A 19,951-nucleotide genomic window follows, 5' to 3' on the forward strand; every position below is an offset into this window, starting at 1 on the left:
CGTCGCCTACCTTCAGCTTTGCCTTGAATGGGTAACTTCTGCTCGCTTTTTAACGTTCGCGCTCTCAGGCTGCCGCCTAAACGCAGCTGGGAGCGTGCGCTCGACCCGGAGCCTTGCTACGAGGAGCGATCTTGTAAAGCTAACCTGCTGCGACACCTTCCAGATGTTTTCCTTTTGTCTAGGAGCATTGACATAAYGTAGCTCAAATGGAAATCATGGAAGTGTGATTTCTAGTGCTTGTGTCGTAATAGAAGGATTTGTTGTGAATTTGTAGAAATTGCAAATTTACTGCATGACTTCATCCAGCCACAAAACTTTTGTTTCTTAAGTAACAAAGAGAGGCACTAATACCGTCTTTGGTTTCTGGCWCCCTCAGCTGTTGGGCTTGTTCCTGTTTGAAGAAGCTTTGTATTTTAGTGATAACAGATTGTGTTCCAAGTAGTGACATCTCCTTTAGCCAGTGATTCAGCAGCAATATCACTATTTTGTGTGTGAGGTTCTAATATCTGACTTGGAAGACTCTAAAGCTTTGCGGGTTGTTTGAATTTTTTGTATTGGAGATCTATGATTTGACTGTAAAATAATGCTTTGAGCTGAAACTTTGGGTCATCTCAATCTTCCTCTTCATTTTTTATCTCTGTCTTTTAAGCACTTTTTTTAATGTAAAAAGGGAATATTTGACTGAATCAAACTTGGCTAAATATTCCATTTTGTAACTATTAAGCTTGCTTCTAAGCCAGCAAGCAGGGGCTTTTTATATATATTCAAATATTCTAGGTATTCAGTTTGCAGATATCAGCTTGTGTGTTTAGCAGAAATGAATGGAAATGACACCTTGAGATACTGAGTCCCTTTCACCCTGCTCGTGGCCAGGAAGTCCTGGAATGTGTTCGCAGGCTGTTTTGCMGGCAGATAAGAGCTTTCATCTTCTGTGTCCCCAAACAAGCTGGATGTAGCTAGCCTTGAACTGGAAGGGACTGTAACTGAGGCTGGGCTGGTGCTGTGTCAGAGCTAGTAAGCTGCAGTGAGAGGCAGGGTGCACTAATTTGCTCTCCTCGCTCTGCTGACAAGGCCCTGGCATTTCAGGTTTGGAACAGGCTCAACAGCCTACTCAGCACCGACAGAGGGAGCGTCTACCTGAGAAATCTCACTCCATGAGTTTCCAGATCCACTCTCCTTTTCTGTCCTTTCTCATTTCTCCAACAAAGCTTCAAAAAGAGGCTGCTGCCTCTCACTGTTCTGTTTTATTGGGATGACAGGCGAAAGGTAGCCAGAATTTTCTGGAGACAAAGATACATTTCTAGCTTCATAGCTGGAAACAGCTGAATCTTTTCTGTTGAAGGTTTTCAAAATACACTTCCTCCTTGTAGAAGAGTTCAGCCGTAACTTTGAAAGTTTGGTAAAGTTACAAACAAGGAAGCTCTTAAGATGGATAATCTGTGTTAGGTGACTGTAATAAATGCTAATTCCAGGTTTACTTACCACTGTGGTTATTCCCTGGTGCTCTAGCTCTTTCCTCCTTTTTTTTCTTTTTCCTCCATGAAATAGAATTAGCAGTTTCTGAATCATACAATATAATTACACTACAGCTTCTTTATTTTTACAGCTTGTTTAATTTTCAGGATTGAAGAAGAAGCATTTCAAAATAGCATGTTTGCATTTCTTGTAATGGTGAGAAGGAAACCAAGAATTATGCTTTTCCTGGTCTTCTCTTAGAAGAAAGAGAAATCTCCCATCATATTAAGAAGACAGTTCATTTTCCTCTCATAATTTGTCTCAAGATKTTTTTTTGTGTATTTTTGTTTGGCTGTTTTTTTTTTCAGTTACTCTGTCTTTGTATGGTGTTGCACTATGCAGATATTTGTGTGGATCAGTTCCTTGCTTTCCAAAGCAAACTATAGGAAAAGGATAATACTTTAATGTGAATGAATAAACCCTCTAAAGATAAAGGAAAATCACTTCTCTAAGCTTATCCTGCAGTCTTCCTTCCCTCCCCCTTTCTTTCCCTTTCTTGGAGGCAGAGTAGGCTTACTGGTTTAGTTTTTCTGAGATGATGAGTGAGCCTTTGTTTTAAGTAGCATAGAGGAACTCCTCAAACTCCCTGAATCTCATTTCCTTCAGGAATGAAGGGGAAGGAAGTGTATTACTAGATATGCTTGCTCCCCCAAGTGTCCAGAAGTGGTCCTCAAAGTCTTGTTTTTTTTTTCCAGATTAATTTTGGGATGGAGACAGTGTTGAAGTCCCATTGTGATGAACAGCACCCTCATGAGGCTGAAGACTTCCATAGGAAGCATGAGCTGAACAACAAGCTTTCAAGTATGTGCTAAAACATGCTTTCTCACTTCAGTAAGCTTCAGGATCAATTATAAGTCTGTTTGTATGTGGTCACGTTGCATAAAGAATTCATGAAATGAAAACTTTTGAGGTTGCTTTTGTTTTTAAGCTTATTCCTGCTTTCTGTGTAGTTACAAAACTTCAGCAGCAATAGCTTGCACAATTTGCTGCCCCTATTTATTTATTTATTAGAGAATGTTATAAGAAGATACTAGTATTCCAATAAGGCAGTTCTTGAAAAGAAAATTCTCTGACCAGACAAGTACACAAAATTAATATTTTGCCATTTACCCTATAATAGTCAGCTTTATCCTTAAATATCTTTAGATAGGATTACAAGCATAAAGATAACTGGTTTTGCTTTTACCAGAGAAGTTGGGCTATGAACACATGCTCCCGTAGTGTTTGTGTTGCTAGTTTTCAGGTTTCTTTGTGAGTTTCTGTACATAAACATAATCCTTGTTCAATGATTGTGAATAGTCAGCCAGTTTATGCACAATGATTACTGCTTTTGGTAGAGATAGATAGGTTTTGTCAGTCCTCTACACATTTATTTTCATAATTTAATAAAGTGGTGCTAAATAACAATTTTATCACTTCACTCTGGCAAATACGTTTACATCCTAGTAAGTAAAGGAATGGCTTTAACATCTGCTCACAGAAAATGTTGGATGTTGTTATTATACACTGATGGTACAGTGTCTGCATTTTTTATTTCATTTTGTTAACGATGGAGCTAGCTCTATACCCAGCTGCGGATTCAAGTTCAGAAGAGAATAGATGATGTTATGCTGCTGTCTAGCCACAAGGACAATCTGTGGTTTTGTTGGGAGCTTTTTCAGGATCTTTACGTTAGACGCTATATTGAGTTAGTGTATCTTCTCTGTGCTCTGGGCAGTTATTGCTTTGCAGAGGATTTGCAGTCTGTGTCACCTAGCTGCATGTGCTCAGATTGCATTGAACCTTGTCCAGGCAGGAATCTGAATCCAGTGCTAGGCAAAGCTGAGGAGCTGATAGGTTCTGTAGCAGTTATTGAGAGCTYTTCATTATTGTTAGTATCTATCTTAGCACTTTTAGACTCATGACACAGAACAAGCCAAAACCTGTTATGATAGTGAAAATAGAAATCTGCTAGGTTCTAAAGACTTAAGATGTGGCTGTTCTTGAATCCTTGTTCAGACTTTCTATTTTTTGCCAAATTGAGGAATTCCTTTTCCTAACTAAGCAACTTTACTGAAGAAACTATAGGGCAATACTTACGTAGTAAATTGCTGTCATTGTATTAAAATGAAGACTAAAACATAATTTTAGGAGTCAGAGCAAAATGCAAGAACTTGCTTTATTTGGAGCWGGTTACACAGTAAACTAGTTCTTAAACTAGTTCTTAAACTTTTTTTTTTTCAACAGAGCTGTCAGAATTATGTCACTATTGAAAACAATCTTCTGGCTCTGTCCTGTGGCTGATGGTCTCTTAGGGTGAAGTTTGTGTAGGATGTTTCAGAAACCCAGTATTAAGACCATCTTCTTGGGTGCTATATCTTTGAGTGATGAAATAACATTATTTCTGTGTTGTTAAATTCTTTATGATACTATTACATGATTTCATCTCTTAACATCTTTGACTATTGCTGGGGAAAGGCAATGTGACCTGAATAACAGCCTTCCCCATTACTGTATTCATCTAGAGAATGAGACAATCATGAACCATATTACTTGAAAGACATGCTATCTTCTACCTTAAAGTGATCCGATTAACTTGCTAGCAGCCAGAATTATGCCATCTATAATGCTACCTGGAAACACAATTTTAAATATTTTGAAAAGCAGAATAAGAGAGAATTTGGAAGTGAAATACGGCTTTTTTTGTTTGTTTGTTTGCTTTTTAACTATTTGTTCTCAGGAGGCACTTCAAATTGTTTTAACTGAAAGATAAGAAATGCTATGTAGTCAAGTTAGCCTGCATATGTCAATTTATATTGAAAACTCTTGTAAACATTTTAACATACACATGAATGTATGTAATAACATATGCATATGAAGATTTCAGAAGGCTTTCTCAAATGTCTTATGTGATAACTGACCATTTGTAAAAAGTTGACATTACTGTACAAACAGTAATAGCAAATAGTTTTTAACAATAAGGCTTTACAACAGTAACAGCAAATAGTTTTTAACAATAAAGCTTTTTTTAATCAAAAATTCTTATTAGTGACAAAACAAGTAATAGAAAAATTTCTTCATAAAGTTCTGAACACATGGACAATATGAATGCTTTTAATGCAAAAGATGGTATTTAGTAGYGTTTTAAACTTTTGGTCTTATTTTCAACAACTTTGAACAACAACTTTGACTGTATTGACAGAAAAATTAAGTAATCCTTTGAATTTTCAATTGCCTATTTCTGAAAGTGTTTAGCTTAATTTGGCTCTTAAAATTTGTGAATAAACAGAATGGCCATATAGTTGAGCTACTTTTCTTTGCGTTTTGCTTCATGGATGATAAGACTATGTACAAGTTGGTCGTTAATCATAGAATATTTTGAAGAATTTAAATATGATTCCAAATGGAACTCTGAAACAGATGTAGATTTAAGAACCTGGTCATTGTGTTGTGAATATCAATTTTTTTTTTTAAGTTTTTTTTAGTTTTTAAGTGTGTATTTGCACTGATGTATTTTTGTACTGTATAGTTCAGCAACAAATTTTAGTTTCATAATTTGTGGCAGTACCTGGAACTTTTAATATGATGTGGTATCACATGGGAGTTACTCCATCAGCTTCAAAAGAAGTGAATTCTAATGCAAGGTATAGAGAATACTTAAATAATAAGGATTCAGAAATTGAGTGGGAAAACTACATAATTCCAGCAAGAATAGTGTACAGCATCCTTGTCATGCCATCTAGTGATTGCAGTACAAAATGCAGCAACTTAAACGCAACAAACGTGTTCTTTGGTATTTAGTATTTCTAGTAACCATGTATGATATTGTATTACTGACCTTAAAAAAAAAAAACAAACAAAAAAATCCCCTTTTTAATAGTTGATAAGTGTCTGATGGGTATGCTCTTGTGTTTTCAGAAACAATTATTATAGTTCTCTTTGATACATGTTCTCAATTTTATGAAAAGAGCTGTAATCTGAAATCTTCTAAAGATGTTTTTCTTCTCCCAAGAACTATTGGRGGAGGGGAGCAAGGGAGGCAGAAAAGTAACATTTATTAAAATGCAGCAGCATACAAATGAGTGTGGGGAAGGAGAACAATATCATCATCAAGTATATAGACAGTAATGTCAGCAGGGACAGATAACCTTTTGCTGTGTGGGGTTTTTTTTTTTTTTCCTTCAGTTTATATGAATCTGCATTTCTATGAATTGAAGTGTAACTTGTTTTCTGAAATATAGCTCGGGTATTGAATCCAGCAACATACTTCCTAACTTGTTTTCCCCCTTTTTTCCACAGCAGGAATAAAAAAAGACATCGAAAAACTTTATGAAGCAGTGCCACAACTTGTAAATGTGTTCAAAATTAAGGAAAAAATTGGAGAAGGTAAATTTCTTATTTTACCTTGCTTAAACTTGCATCGTGTTTCTTGTGATATTTCTAACTTAAAAGGTGTAAAGCTAAGATTCCAGTACATGCAATTTAAACCAGGTGCTTTTTGATTAACTTGTGGTRTATGTAGGAATTCTGATAGGCTCTTATATGTATAGGTGCCTTAATTAGGGGAAGTTTCAAGAGCTTTTCCTGAAAATTCAGTATATTAAAATGTTTGACCAGATCAATGTTCCAGTTCTGAGAACTAATTTTTTTKGGGGGGAGATTCAGGCAAATATGTCTTAACATGACATTATTTTCTTTTTTACATGGGAAATATAATAATATGCAGCTGTGTTCTGMCATTTAACTACTGTTCTTTAAGTTGGCTTTGTTGCCATTGAAACCCCATGGGYAGAACTAGAGGAGGAAAGTGGAAGATTTTAGCTGCTTTAGTTTAGAAAAAAGCTTAAATCTTTTTTTCAGACATACAGTATTGCAGTTTGGAAAACTTGTGTACTCCTGACTTTCAGCAGATCCTATTACAGGTACTTTTAATTAAAAACTATGCACGAGTATAAACAGATTCTTAGATGCTTCTAAGTGTGAGGCTTAAGTACTTTTTGGAACTTTATCCACTTGATCTTTAAAATGTTTTGCAGCATTCTACGCTTTGAATAAAAATGTTAATGAGAAACTTGATCATTTTATAGCTTCTTTGGAYGGAATGCCTGTAATGGCAAACTAGATGGCTAAAAATTTTTGTCTCTTAGAGGGGAAAAAAAAATTTCTAAAAGACTGGCGTTCTCATAAGATTGTATAATTAAATCAAGCCTCTAAGCATGAATAGCACTTCTGATTTTGCACTTGGGAGCAAATGTTGCTTTAAAACATACARTCAGCAGTTTTGCAGCATTATGAGAAGATTGGGATTCCATTCAGAGATCAGATTCATTTTAGCAGGCCTCATCACCAAAAATAAGGTTTGGACCTCTGTTATGACCAATTCTACTCAATTGCTGAGCCATTGGCTTCAAAAACTGTTCAGTGTTTGCTGGCRTTCTGATGTACGTATACCTTTACAGACTGTTAAGCCAGTGTGATGCAAACGCAACACCTAAAATATAATCAAAATTCTACTGTTTATTCATGTGGAAGGACCCTTAACTTGTTCAAGTATCTTAGATCATCAGGATCTGAGTGGTTTAGTGACCTCTGTTGTTTACAAGGGTCTCTTAAAAACTGTAATATAGGAAACTTTATTGCATAGTCTGAGTATTCCCTTTTCCAAATAAGCGCATCATTCTGTCTATGTAATGCTGGAGGAAAACAAATAGTAAAGTTATACCATGTGAGAAGTGCTGCTTTATAGATATGGTAGCAGAATTAAGGAAAATGTTGCAATTTCAGAAGTTCTTTGAATACCAAAGGTAGCACTTTCCAGATTAGCATTAAATTAATAGGCTTACATTGCAGGGAGAGAAGAGTTAGATGTCAAATGAAAGTAAGCTACCTAAACAAGAAAGGAAATCAAAGATAGGAAATTTACATTGAAAAAGCTCTATGTCCCAGCCAAGTTAGTGTTACATTTGCATTTTCACTGACATAAACTTGTATACAAGATCACTGAATTTAGTAGTGGAGAAAAATGCATTCTTCTCTTCTGGAATCTGCTTTTGAGATAGTGTGAAGTACAGTATAGAACTGAACAGTTCTGGATCACCTCTATAAAAATCTTAATTGACCTAATTAAAAATGCTGAAGAGAACATTTTCCCCCTCTTTACAGGTACTTTTAGTTCTGTTTACTTGGCCACAGCACAGCTACAAACAGGATATGAAGAAAAGATGGCTCTGAAACACCTGATTCCAACCAGCCACCCACTGCGAATTGCTGCTGAACTTCAGTGCCTCACAGTAGCAGGGTACATATTAAAAAATAATAATAAAAAAAAATTATGGATGTCATGGCTAAACTGCTGATCATTGTCCTGCTGTGGTGTAGTTTTTATTTTTTTWAAACTTTTGGCACTTTGGCTCCTTTTAACCACAAAAATTTGTATTCTTTAGTAAGAGCAAATAAAAAAATGGATGTCTTACTGATAATAGATGTCCTTTTCTGCTAATCTCAGTTTGCTGATTAGTGCTGTTATTTTTCCATCTGAGAAGTTTTGTGAGGTAGCTATGCAATAAGAAATACTCCAATTCTGAAATGCCTTGGGAAAAAAATATTCTCTTCATCAGAAAATACGGTTTTAAGAATGAATGCATATTTCCAGAGTGTGCTGGTGACAAGGCATGTGGTTGAATACTACCTTCTTAAACTAGTTGGTATCTTGAAAATTAAGGTCCTACATCTAACCACAGTCCTAACTACAATCTATGGCCCCACAGGTGATCTGTGGATCTGTCAATACAAATTGCAGAACTGAAACAGAAYACTGGAATGAGATGACAGCAGTGTAATTACTGACTGCTGCTAAGACTGCTGTCAAAGATTCTTTTTTTGAAAGAAAGCATGACTGAAGTTTATAAGAAATATAGGAAAATAAGCATCTATTTATTTGGATTTTATTCAGTGACTTTATTTTTTTTTTCCAGGGGACAGGATAATGTTATGGGAGTTAAATATTGCTTTAGGAAAAATGATCATGTGGTTATTGTTATGCCATATCTAGAACATGAATCCTTCCTGGTGAGTCCCACACTTTGTAGTAAAACTTTTTAATTAAAAAAAAAAAAAAGATGCATAATTGCTGTATCCAAACAATCTTTCAGGACATCTTGAATTCCCTTTCCTTTGAAGAAGTAAGAGAATACATGTTTAATCTGTTTAAAGCATTGAGGCGCATTCATCACTTTGGTATTGTTCACCGTGACGTCAAGCCCAGTAACTTCCTCTACAACAGGCAGCTAAAAGAGTAAGTCTGCCCAGATGACTGTATTGTGATCTCATTTGGGAATGTGCTGTGGCAGAATAGTAAATTAGGCTTTTGAGCTTTTTTTTTTTTCTAGCTGCATTAATTACATGTGCTTAAGTAATAAAGCTAGAAAAGATAAATTTTTCTTTGTAGAATTCTGTTTGTGTTTGGGGATTTGAGGCAGGAAAGAATTATTTTATTTGTTTAATACAATAGCTGCATTACAGTAACGAATACTTGAAAAAAAAATCAGGATTTCTACTATTGAGTAGAAATGCTAAACTTTGAGTAAGAAYGAGGAGAATAATATTGAGATAAAGCTAATAGCAATTCACGCAGTGCATAGATTGACATTTAAACACTTTTAGTCATGCATATAGCAGAACTGCTACAGATTGCTGGATTTGGAATTCTTCACCTTATATTGAATTAATTTTTTACAACTAATGAGGTTAGTTTTTTTTGGTTTTTTTTCCCTGCAAGTTACAACATTTAAAGGCTGTATAAAGCAAAGTACTGCTTTTTTTCTGAGCTAAGATGGATAGAAAAAGGAARTGTTTCAGTGTTAGTCCTATAGCTGTACTGGTAAGTATTTTACTATTTAGTTAAGGTTTGTAGGGGAAATGAGTGTTTTTTTAAGCCACAAGCTTAGAAACTTGAGAAATAATACTTTAACTATCAGAATTAGTTCCTATGTTATTCTGCTTTGCCAGCATTTGTTCAAGACTTTAGCCCTACTTTGGGTGTAGAGGCCATGGAGTTGAGTTTGTGAGAGACCCAAAGACATCTGGATTATCTCTGTACTGGTTTAAAAAAAACTGTATCTTGTAAATGATAATTCTGAACTGCAAACTAATGTAGTCTTACCTGTTTGAAGACAAGTTGCAGTAGTGTAGCTTGAAGTTGAGTAATATTCTCAGTGTTGTTATAGTCTATCTTCACTGCTGCATTTAAGCCTCTGTCCATATGAATCCTGCAAGAGTCAAGTTACTTGTACTTTGCTATTGGCTGAGATTCTGAGCTGTAGGACTAGAAGGACCCAGAAAGGAATTGCTGAAAATAGTTTTTATTACCATTATTAGAGCAAGTGTACATGTTTGAAGATTTTAGGACAAGAAATTTTGAAGTAAGGTAGGTATAGGATAAAAGCATGTAGGGATAGGTAAGACATGACAAAAGGAAGAGGAAAATAGGACTGTGATGCTGAGAACTACAGATAAGCAAAATACTAAATTATGGAAGAAAAATGAATAAATAAGTAATGAATAATAAATACAACAGATTGATACTTTGTGAATCTTGATTCTAAATTTGTGTCTTTTAGGTATGCCTTGGTAGATTTCGGCTTGGCACAAGGAACCCCTGATACGAAAATTGAACTTCTCAAAACTGCCCAGTCTGAAGGCCAGCAGGGAAGTTGCTTGCAAAATAATCCCACCGTAGCCTTGGGAAATGGGGTTTCTGTCAATGTCACAGCATCTAAACAGATAGCTCAACAGTCAGCCTCAAAAGCATCTGATAAAAGGTCAAGCTCACTTTCAAAAATACAGATTAAACAAGGAAGAGGAGGAAAGGTTCTCAGTCTTTTTCACTAATATTGTTGTATGCTTAATGTATTACTTCACCCAACAGGGGGAGGTGTAATACTTGTGAACAGAAGTTATGTACGTGTATTTTACAGGATTGTAATATGATGCACAGAAACACAGTTTTTACATAGAGGTAGCTAGTTATATGTAATTTATGTATTGGCATCATTCAGCATCTGTTTGTTATAACAYAGTGTTGCAGGCTGTATAAAATCTGAGCGTGGGTTACTATTTAGATAGCCCTAATCTTTTTGAAATACTAACATTTTAGTGACAGAGTGTGAAAGTCCTCCGCAACTCAATAATTATTCATCTATGTTTAGTTACTTAGTTGCATAACAAATGCAGTACAGGTGACATTCAAATTGTCTTGGGGCAYTTCTGAGGTGTGATTTGTTTTGTAAGCATGTTTGCTGTTCTGTCTAGACAATGTTTTCTTCATTCTCAGTAAACTGATGCCTGAAAATGATTTATCATGCAGCTGTTCTTGTCTTATGTTGCTTCACAGTTCTTTCTGGAACTGTCAGAATCCAGCTGACATTGTGTTAGATAGGATCCTTACTGTCCTTTTCCTGGTATTGTAGGAGGATTCTGTGCACCATTCTGTCCAGCGCTCTGTCTTTGGAGAGAGGAATTTCAATGTCTCTAGTTCCACATACCAGGAGAACTCCAGTACAAAAGTAAGAAATATGACTCATCAGTAAGAGCAATCAGTTTCATATTTGAGAAGCTATAGAACTAATTAGTCCTTAAGCTCTATGATCTTGTAGAACTAAAGGTTTTTGAATGTTAAGTGAGCCTTTAAGTAAAAGGCTTGAATTTTTCACTTCTGTTTCAGTCCTTTCTGAAACTCTTCAGGAGCTAGTTACATAGCTGTCTTCCTAGCTGATCTTGTTTGTTTGGTAATGTATTTTTCTACGCAGATATTGAGGTAATTGAGATGCACCTAAGCATATCTTCTGAATCTTTCCTTTTATTCAGCAGTTAAAGCAGGAGATAAAATAAATCTGTAATGAATGTTTTCTTATACCTTTTTATAATTAGAATTTAATAGGAGAAGAAGGTAGAGGGGAAACCCCAGCTAAATTAGAGTGCTTGGCCATCAGCAATTTCTTGATAAAGTTAGCTGCCATCATGTTGCTACAGTATTTCATAATTTATTTTTATTACTATTATTCTCATGTTCGAACCACTCTAACTTGAAAAATACAAATTATGTGGTAGCTTTAGAAAAACGTAATGGCTATTGACATTCGGTGAAAAATATTTTCCAAAGGAGTAGGAGGAGGAAAAATCAGGATGTATAGAAGACCCCATTAAGTACTCTGTAGATGTTGTGATATTTTTAGAAAAGTTTGCTCTCTCTCGTTCTAAGACCACAGTTTGTTGCTGATGTCTTTTCTTTTAGGGACTTGCTATATAGAAAGAGAAGCTTCTTAAATATTTCACTTACTCTAAAATATCTAYATTGCAGCTCATAAAGCAATCGAAGATGATAGATGTTTCAGCTAGGAAGTTAGTAACAAAGAAGAAGATTATTTCTACCAAAACAGTAAACAATGGGGTAGCCAGAAAAGCTGCCAGTGGTTGTCCTTCGAACCTTGCCTGTGACTGTTATGCAACGGATAGAGTTTGCAGCATTTGTCTTTCAAGGTAATTTGCTTTGACACTGTTGTAAAATTGTCAGTTACGCTGTCAAGTAAGATTAGAAACTGAGATTTAGTAGGCAGCTGATGTAGTAGGTGAAAGAAGACACCTGATCTGCGCAACTCTTAAAACACTTGTGTGTGCTCTCTTTAAACAAACATAGCTCATGGAATTCATGAAATAATTGGCTGACTGCTATCTGCAGTAAGAGAGATCCAATATTAATGTTTTTTTATTATTATTATATTCACCTACCTATGTTGTAGCAAGTCACTTGAGTTAATTACCACACTTAGAGTAGATAATGCACCTGTCTTTTATCTATTAGTTATCTAATAGGCCTAAATCATGCCATCTGGATTAAAGCTCACTGATCAGACTCCTGCCCTCTGAGAACCTTAGGTTAAAAAGATTTCTCTGAAGCTGTTTGCATTCCGGAAATAAATATCATCTTTGCCTATTTCTTTATTTGTTAATTTGAGCAATAGGGTTTAAGTTCTAATAGCAGACAAAGAATCTGAATAACGTGATTCAGATCCATCTCTCTGCAGTTATTTTTGATTATGGTCATCCGTTGTCCTTGATCACCACATTGGGAACACAGATTAATACAAAGAATTCTGCTTACTAGGAATAGTTCTGAAACTGTGTGGTCCCTCTCCCCAGACTGTCAAAAATATGGTGATATTAAACATTTCAGAACATGAGGAGTTTGCCTGAAACAAGAAATGGCCCATAGAAGTAAGGCACTTAAGACAGTATATACAAGATGGCTCTGGAAAGGATGATATATGTATTTTAGCAAGAATAATCTTGCACTTCTAGTTCAGCTAACAAATTTAAATTCTTCTCAATACTTGTGCTCAGAAGTAACAAACCTTAGTTTGCTACAGATTAATAGAAAACCAGAACATCCATCCCAAGAGCATAATGCACTTTTTGCCTTCAGTTAATTAGTCTTAACTTCATGGTTTTCTGTGAATACAAGTCTTYAGCAAAAATTATGCTGCCCTTAAATGAAACTAAAATTGTCTTTACTGAACCATGCAGAAAGTATTTGTGTGGTTTTACCTTATGCTAGGTAATATAATGGGCTGTAACCATATGCTAGATAGTACTTATGATAGATAATTTTAATGTACTTAAGACCTCTATGAAATCTTAATAAGGCAGGATTAAGCTGTTTATGCATTTTAAATAAGTATATTCTAAAAATAACTCTAAACATTATTATAGCTAGAACTTACTTACAATTTTTATATTCTAAACATATTTCCCTCTTTTATTACAAGGCGTCAGCAAGTTGCTCCAAGGGCAGGAACACCTGGATTCAGAGCACCAGAAGTTTTAACAAAGTGCCCCACTCAGACCACAGGTACTGTATAACAGACTGCCTTTTTTCACTTTTCAACCCTATTCATTTATTTGTATAATACTGTCTTTTTTTTTATGGGATTTTTTTCTGCTTACATATGAAATTCATTTTATCATCCTTTCTAATGCTGTTAAAGTATTTCCTGTTCTTCTCTTAATTATTAAATGCTTATTCTTCAGAGTAAGAAGAAACTAACAATATTTTTCCTGTGTTTAAAACTTGAATACATCTTTATCTGAGGGTTAGTGCCATACACATGAGTTCAGTAGCATGTATTTTAAAGGGAAACAAAGCTGTAAGTTTTATCAAGCTTTTTGGCTTTGTCAAATGAAAACTTTGAATAAAGTAGTTGGGGGGAGGGGACTGACATTAAAGTTTTCTAGAAAAGTGTCACATACAGTTTGTTTTTACAGCAGTAAAAAAGTAAAGTATAAAATAAAAGTATAATTAACACTGATTGCAAATGTTTCTAAATGTTTTTAAGAGTTGGTTAATCAATACTGCTTCTTATCAGATTGCTTCTTTTTCTTGCTAGTGCTTTTTAGAAGTTGGTATGTAAATTTCATAACTTCTTCTTACTCAGATTTTAATTGCTATCAAGTAAGTTTCAGTAGCCTGGTAATTTCAGAGCAAAAAAGGTAGTTATTGTATTACCTGATGCAACTAAGATGGGAGAGGTTTAGCCTATCTGGAGAATCAATAAAAGCAAAGTTGACTACTAACTATATGACCRTGGATTTTGACTGATGAAAAAGGAGGATAAATACAAATGTCTTCAAAAAGTGGATTTATATTAATGGTTTTTATCCATTTTTTTGCTGATTAGCTTTTGGGAAAATTGGCAATTTTCAGTGCTTAATTTAAACTGTATACACAYGCTTGGAATAGACTTACTAAACATTTGATCAGCACATCCTCAGATAGTTTTAATGTTTTTTGAAACAGCATCTGTGCTGTGGGCATGACTGAGATTTCATGAGGTATGGCAGCCTGTTTGGAGTTACTGTGCCTGTTCTATAACAGCCAACTTTATGGGCTAGAAGACATCCAGAAATCCAGGACAAATTTAGACAATCTCTAAATCTGTCTAGACAGAATTCAGGCAGAAAACACATACCTAGGAAATCTTAGACACATAGTAGTCTTAAATATGCTTTCAGCCAATTTTCTGTTCTCTAGGGTAATAGAGAGCAGGATTATAGAAAATCTGGGTAAGTCAGACAGATACCCCTAAGAAYACTGAGTCAGTGGTGCAGAGCTTCTGTACTGTGTCCGCAAAGGGCTTAATTAGAATTTGGTACAGTAATACTAATATTTATGAGATTATGTTGTATTTGAGCTAACAAATCTCCTTGCCCACTTCCATCTGGGAACGCTGTAGTCACCTCCTTGTAGTTCTGCCAATTTTGCCACTGATTCTGGTCTCTGTCCTGAGACCAAGTTACCAGCTGGATCCAGCTGGCTATCCAGAGCCACTCTAATGCATCTGCCTCAGATTCACAGTGAGGGAACACAACCCACACTCCCAAGCTGGCCTGATGCAGGTCCAGGTCTAGGTTTAGCTTGAAATGCTCCCCTGTCACACCTGCCTGTATATGAGTGTGCCTTACTAGTTAGATACCACTAGACTAAAGCACAGAGAGGAATCATAACTTCGAGATCTTCACATAGGGCCRTGATCAGTAGAAGACTAAGATTCTATCAGAACTACAGGGCCAGGATTTACCGTTCAAGGTATACAATGTCTACTAATTTCAGCAAGAGTTAGGCGATTAAACAATTTCAAAGGTCTTGAGCTTAATGTTTCTGGCTCTACTTTTCTAGCAATACAACAAGGGTCATGCATAATACCTCAAAAAGACAGTATGATCTGCTTAWCAGTGATACACTACTACTAAAGTTTTGTTTTGTTTTAACAGGAACTATTAAAATGCAACATTCTTCCACTGCAAACTGTGCCCATAACTAGTTTGGATTTATTTTTAATTTAAAAAAWTAAATTCTATTTTTGCAGCTGAAGTCAGCTTGCACTTCTTTGCATAGTCTTGTGCTGATAGTCTCTAGCTATAATAAGCAAATTAATTATTGCCTTTTTTTTGGAGAAAAATAACTGTGGCTTTATTTTCCAACTGTTAATTTTTCTCTTAAGTGAAAGAGAATTCTCTGAAACACTATCCTTGCCATCACTTAAAGTGTGAATTAGTGAGCCAAAAAATTRTGGCAGACAGGTATTTTCATAACTTTCAGTATTAAAGTTTCCATCATGCTTTGGCTTCTTTCCCCAGAGTACTCCCTGTACTCTTCATAAAGCAATGAAAGTGATGAATAACTTCTCACTATTACAGTTCTTAAACTGGCTATCTTGTCAAGTAACTTCAAGTGAGGAGAATAAAGTCTGTAATAAGAGACCTTTTAGTACTGCCCAGTTGGCAGCCTCAGTCTTAAAAAATAAAGATTCACATTCACTTGCAAATGCTTTTCATGATCTTAGTATAAGCTTTTCTTCAGATGAAACAAACTTAAACTAACCAGTTCAACCTCCCATAGCTGCCTACCTGTGAAGGGGTTAATTCCTGGTTAAAACAAACCCAGCATTGTTTGGTGTACTTCTTTTAAGATTAGCAAGTTAATGGAATTATTCATGTGAGTAGTTCTATAGGAAAATTTAAATATTTCCTCTGCATCAATGCAATTTCCACTATTTGTTGAAGTGTTATCTATGGGACCGAAGTCAGTAAGTAATTGAGTATTACTTTTTCTGATGACAATTTTTCTGGTCGTAATTCCTTTTTAAAGGAAGTTGTGAGTTTTTGTGAGGAGACTGTGAGTTTGTTTATTACTAAGATTGCTTTCAATTGCAGCAATTGACATGTGGTCTGCAGGAATCATATTCCTTTCTCTGCTCAGTGGACGGTATCCATTTTACAAAGCAAGTGATGATTTAACTGCTTTGGCACAAATAATGACAGTTCGTGGATCCAGAGAAACCATTCAGGCTGCTAAAACTTTTGGTATGTGAACTTTAATTATGGAAGAAAGGGGAAAATGTATGCTTGGTCTGCTATTTAACATAATGACTTAAAACATACCATTTATCTTCTTTTAAAAAGGTAAGATTTTAAGCTTTGACAGTCGCTTTGGAGGTGTGCGTAATACTTCCAACAATTAGTACTAATCTAGAAATGCAAGAACTAAGGTTTCTTTTTTTCTATCCTTTATAATTTGTCATGTGTCTGGTGTATTTCACCCCACAAGCTTCCCAACCTGACTGTGTGCTGTCTTTCACTAAATCAGAGCCACTTGAAGTGAAATATGCCAACTAATGATTTCTACTGGAATTGGTTAGAATTCTTGAGGTAATGTTTCTATTCCTGCAAAACTTGCCCAGGAGTCTTAAGTCAATATGATTTAATATTTAGATGATGTAAACCTTGTAGGTTTTTCCCTTCCCCGAAGAAGAGCTGGTTGTTTTTAAAAAAAGAAAAAAAAACTCCTAATTGTTTGCAAGCCAAATGTTGCAGCACTTAATGCTGTCAGTTATGCTTGTAGGTATKAATTTTCATTCTCCAAACAGATTTAAATCAGTAATGTAAATAATAAATTGCATTGGAAGTTTAATTTTCTTCAGTGTTAATCAGATGATAGTGGAATGGAAAAAGATGCTCTGTACAGTTCTAGGGTGGGTGACATGTCACTATGTAATTTCATGAGCAAAGCCAAATGAACAGCTTTACAGCTTTCTTCACAGCAGACCTCAGACTATATCCTTCTGGCTTCACTTGCTGGAAACAATGAGAAATAGGGCCATTACTATAAAACACGGCTGGTTTTGGTGTTTGTGTGAGGACTGGGGTGGGGAGGTTGGTTGTTTTTGAAAAATAGCTCTTGAACTGATGTCAGTTATGCTTCAAGAGTATTGATGAAATCTCTCTGAAACAAAACTTGGAAGCTATGGCTGAATATTAAGCATATTAAAATATTGCTTACCCTAAAAAAATGTTTTGTTTTGTTTTTTTAAGGTAAATCAGTTCTGTGTACCCAAGACGTCCCAGCACAAAACCTAAGAACCCTCTGTGAGAAGCTGAGAGGGACAAACAGCAGCTCTACCAGATCCAAGGGTGATGCGCACACCAACTCTGTACCTGACCAAGCTTTGTCAGTTGAAATAGACAAACAGGGTGCTCCAAAGGCACTYGGAAAAGAAATTCAACGCTTGCAGAGCTGTCAGGAAGGTCATGGTGCTTTGGAAGTTAAGGCAGCAGACATGAAAGGATGGGATCAGGTTCCTGATGACGCATATGATCTACTTGATAAGTTACTAGACTTAAACCCTGCAACAAGAATAACTGCGAAAGAGGCTTTGCTGCATCCTTTTTTTAAAGATATGCGACTTTTGAGAAGATAACATTGTTATTGCTTTGGTACATTTTTATGTGAAAATGAGATACAGAGGTGCTGCATTTATCCTGTTGCCTTTAATAGTTACACTCAATGAAACACCATTATACTGTGCACAGAACTACTGAACTCTTTATCTTGAACAGTTGGGCTGCAAATGTAAGTTCACTTAAATATTTGCAGATATAAATATTACATAAACATTACTAGCATGATCTTATCCTAGGATACTTTTGACGTGTTTTTACTGTGCATACCTGTTCTGTGAGAAAATTGATACTGATCAAAAACTACACAGAAGAGCGTCACAAGCTCTGAGCTTGCTTCTCAGGAGAGTATGGTAAAATTTACAAATTTGCCTTAAGGTATGACTGAAATGAGAAGTGCTTCAGAGATTTTTTTTTTTTTTTTTCATACTTCTATAACTTTGTGTTAATCTAGACTAAAACAAAGACTAAAAAAAGAACAAAGTGTTAAGTTTGTCCAGAGTGTTTTCAGTGAACAGTTTTACTTTGGGAGCGTTGCTTGAGGAGATGCCAAGTAGTAGAAGATGTATCATCAAAAGAAAAGCATAACTTTTAAAAGTACACTTTTCCCTATTTGTTCTTCCCTACATAGGCAATAGTGATAAATGCAGTTATGCATTTTGCACAGCCTGTATTTCCTCAGTGACATGGGTAACTGTTGATATGTACCAAGTATTGCCTGCAGACTGTCTCATGTGACCTGTATAGGTGTCAATTTCTGTTAGGGAAACTGATTTTCACAGAGCATCTGTTAAATAAAGGATTTGGTTTTATAACTTCGAAAGATTGTCTAGAAATGCTTGTATAAAAAGGAAGATCAGTCAGGTAAGGGTTTCCTGTGGGATGTTTCTGTTCAGGAAGAAATATATTGTTATGTAGACGTGTTTCCTGCATAAATTCTTCAGTGATGGAAAACACTTAAACTAGGTGTAGTGCATATGGTGTTACAGTGGAAGCATCTTATTTATCACGGAAGCCTTACTACAAGGTTAGAAGATAGCTTATTGCCTGATGCTAAGTTGGAAAAACACTCTCAACATCTAACCCATAGCTTCACTGTGCAAGGCAAGTTGTATTATGTTCAGTAGTTACTTCTTTAAATATCCCTTATAATTTAGCGGGACTGAAACTGAACACAATGTCTTTCCATCTACATTTCTTGAAATGCTAATGGAGTTGCTGCTTTAAAAGGTTACAAGCCACTTCAAAAAGGTTGCTGCTTTGATAACTTTTATAAAGCCTTCTCATATACACTGGTGGTTATGACAGTGCAGAGAGCCTGACCAGCACTGTGGCTGAAGAGCAATTATTTTAATATAAAATTAAAATCTTTAAATGAAAGTAGTATTACTTTGTTCCTGGCATCAGCTGTTAAAGAAGAATAGTTGCAGATGTCATAATATTGATTGCAGAAAATCTTGAAACCCACAAAACCCTGGGGCCCAGGTCTTAGAAATTTCTGCTGTTTATATAATTTCAGCACAGCACGTCACTGAGAAATTATTTATCTAAAGGAACTATGGCCAAATTTGGCAAGCAGTTCTGTCTGCCAGTGTCTGCAGATGTATTGTTTCCTCTTACATTCACTCATGCTGTCTTTGGTGTTATGAGAGCAATACCTGACAACAAGCAAAAATGTCAACTATCTATGGTCAACTTTCTGAACAACTTCAGCTTTCCTGCTAGTCACTGCATTGAGAAGCTCCTTGCAGCAAGCAGTACAATAGTTAGCTGCTGCATAAATTTAACAGCCAAAATAGGAAAATCATTGTTAATGGTGTTAATTAGGGGTGAATAAAATTCTGTGATAGGCAATTTTAAGGTCAGTATAATTGATAACAAATCAGATAGCTATTTATTTAAAACTGGAAAGCTTTTTTTTTTTTTTTTTTTTTTNTGAAAAGAAATACATACTTGAATGAGCAGGTACCTACAAAAGTTTTTTAGCATTTTACAAAAGGATGAAAACAAGAAGTAAAATGTTTAAATGTACAGGAGTGGGGGGGATGAGCAGGAATAAAGGTTTTGATAAAAGACGTGTTGGAAAACAGCAAGAAAACACAGTAGCAATGAGCAGTAGTTGACACTGATCTTTCTCCCTAACTCTCAATTTAGGGAGCTGTAAAAG

General features: G+C 35.5%; 1 protein-coding gene across 2 annotated transcripts; it reads left to right on the top strand.

Moving 5' to 3' along the window:
• Positions 1-6: 6 nt before the first annotated feature.
• On the top strand, positions 7-18,607 carry CDC7 (cell division cycle 7). Of its 2 annotated transcripts, none has more exons than XM_085303549.1 (12): positions 7-31; positions 2,211-2,316; positions 5,794-5,880; positions 7,657-7,792; positions 8,469-8,562; positions 8,646-8,788; positions 10,113-10,362; positions 10,962-11,057; positions 11,852-12,030; positions 13,317-13,399; positions 16,261-16,410; positions 17,419-18,607. In XM_085303549.1, the coding sequence occupies exons 2-12, from the start codon at positions 2,223-2,225 to the stop codon at positions 17,802-17,804; spliced, it is 1,698 nt and encodes a 565-aa protein (XP_085159675.1). In that variant the 5' UTR covers positions 7-31; positions 2,211-2,222; the 3' UTR covers positions 17,805-18,607. The 2 variants fall into 2 exon arrangements, with proteins under 2 accessions (XP_085159675.1, XP_085159674.1); XM_085303548.1 differs by having other exon boundaries at positions 12-31; positions 5,797-5,880.
• The last annotated feature ends 1,344 nt before the right edge of the window (positions 18,608-19,951 follow it).

Source organism: Rhea americana, unplaced genomic scaffold (genome assembly GCF_003343005.1).
Source record: "Rhea americana isolate MKP2758 unplaced genomic scaffold, rheAme1 scaffold_2, whole genome shotgun sequence".
Lineage (NCBI taxonomy): Eukaryota > Metazoa > Chordata > Aves > Rheiformes > Rheidae > Rhea > Rhea americana.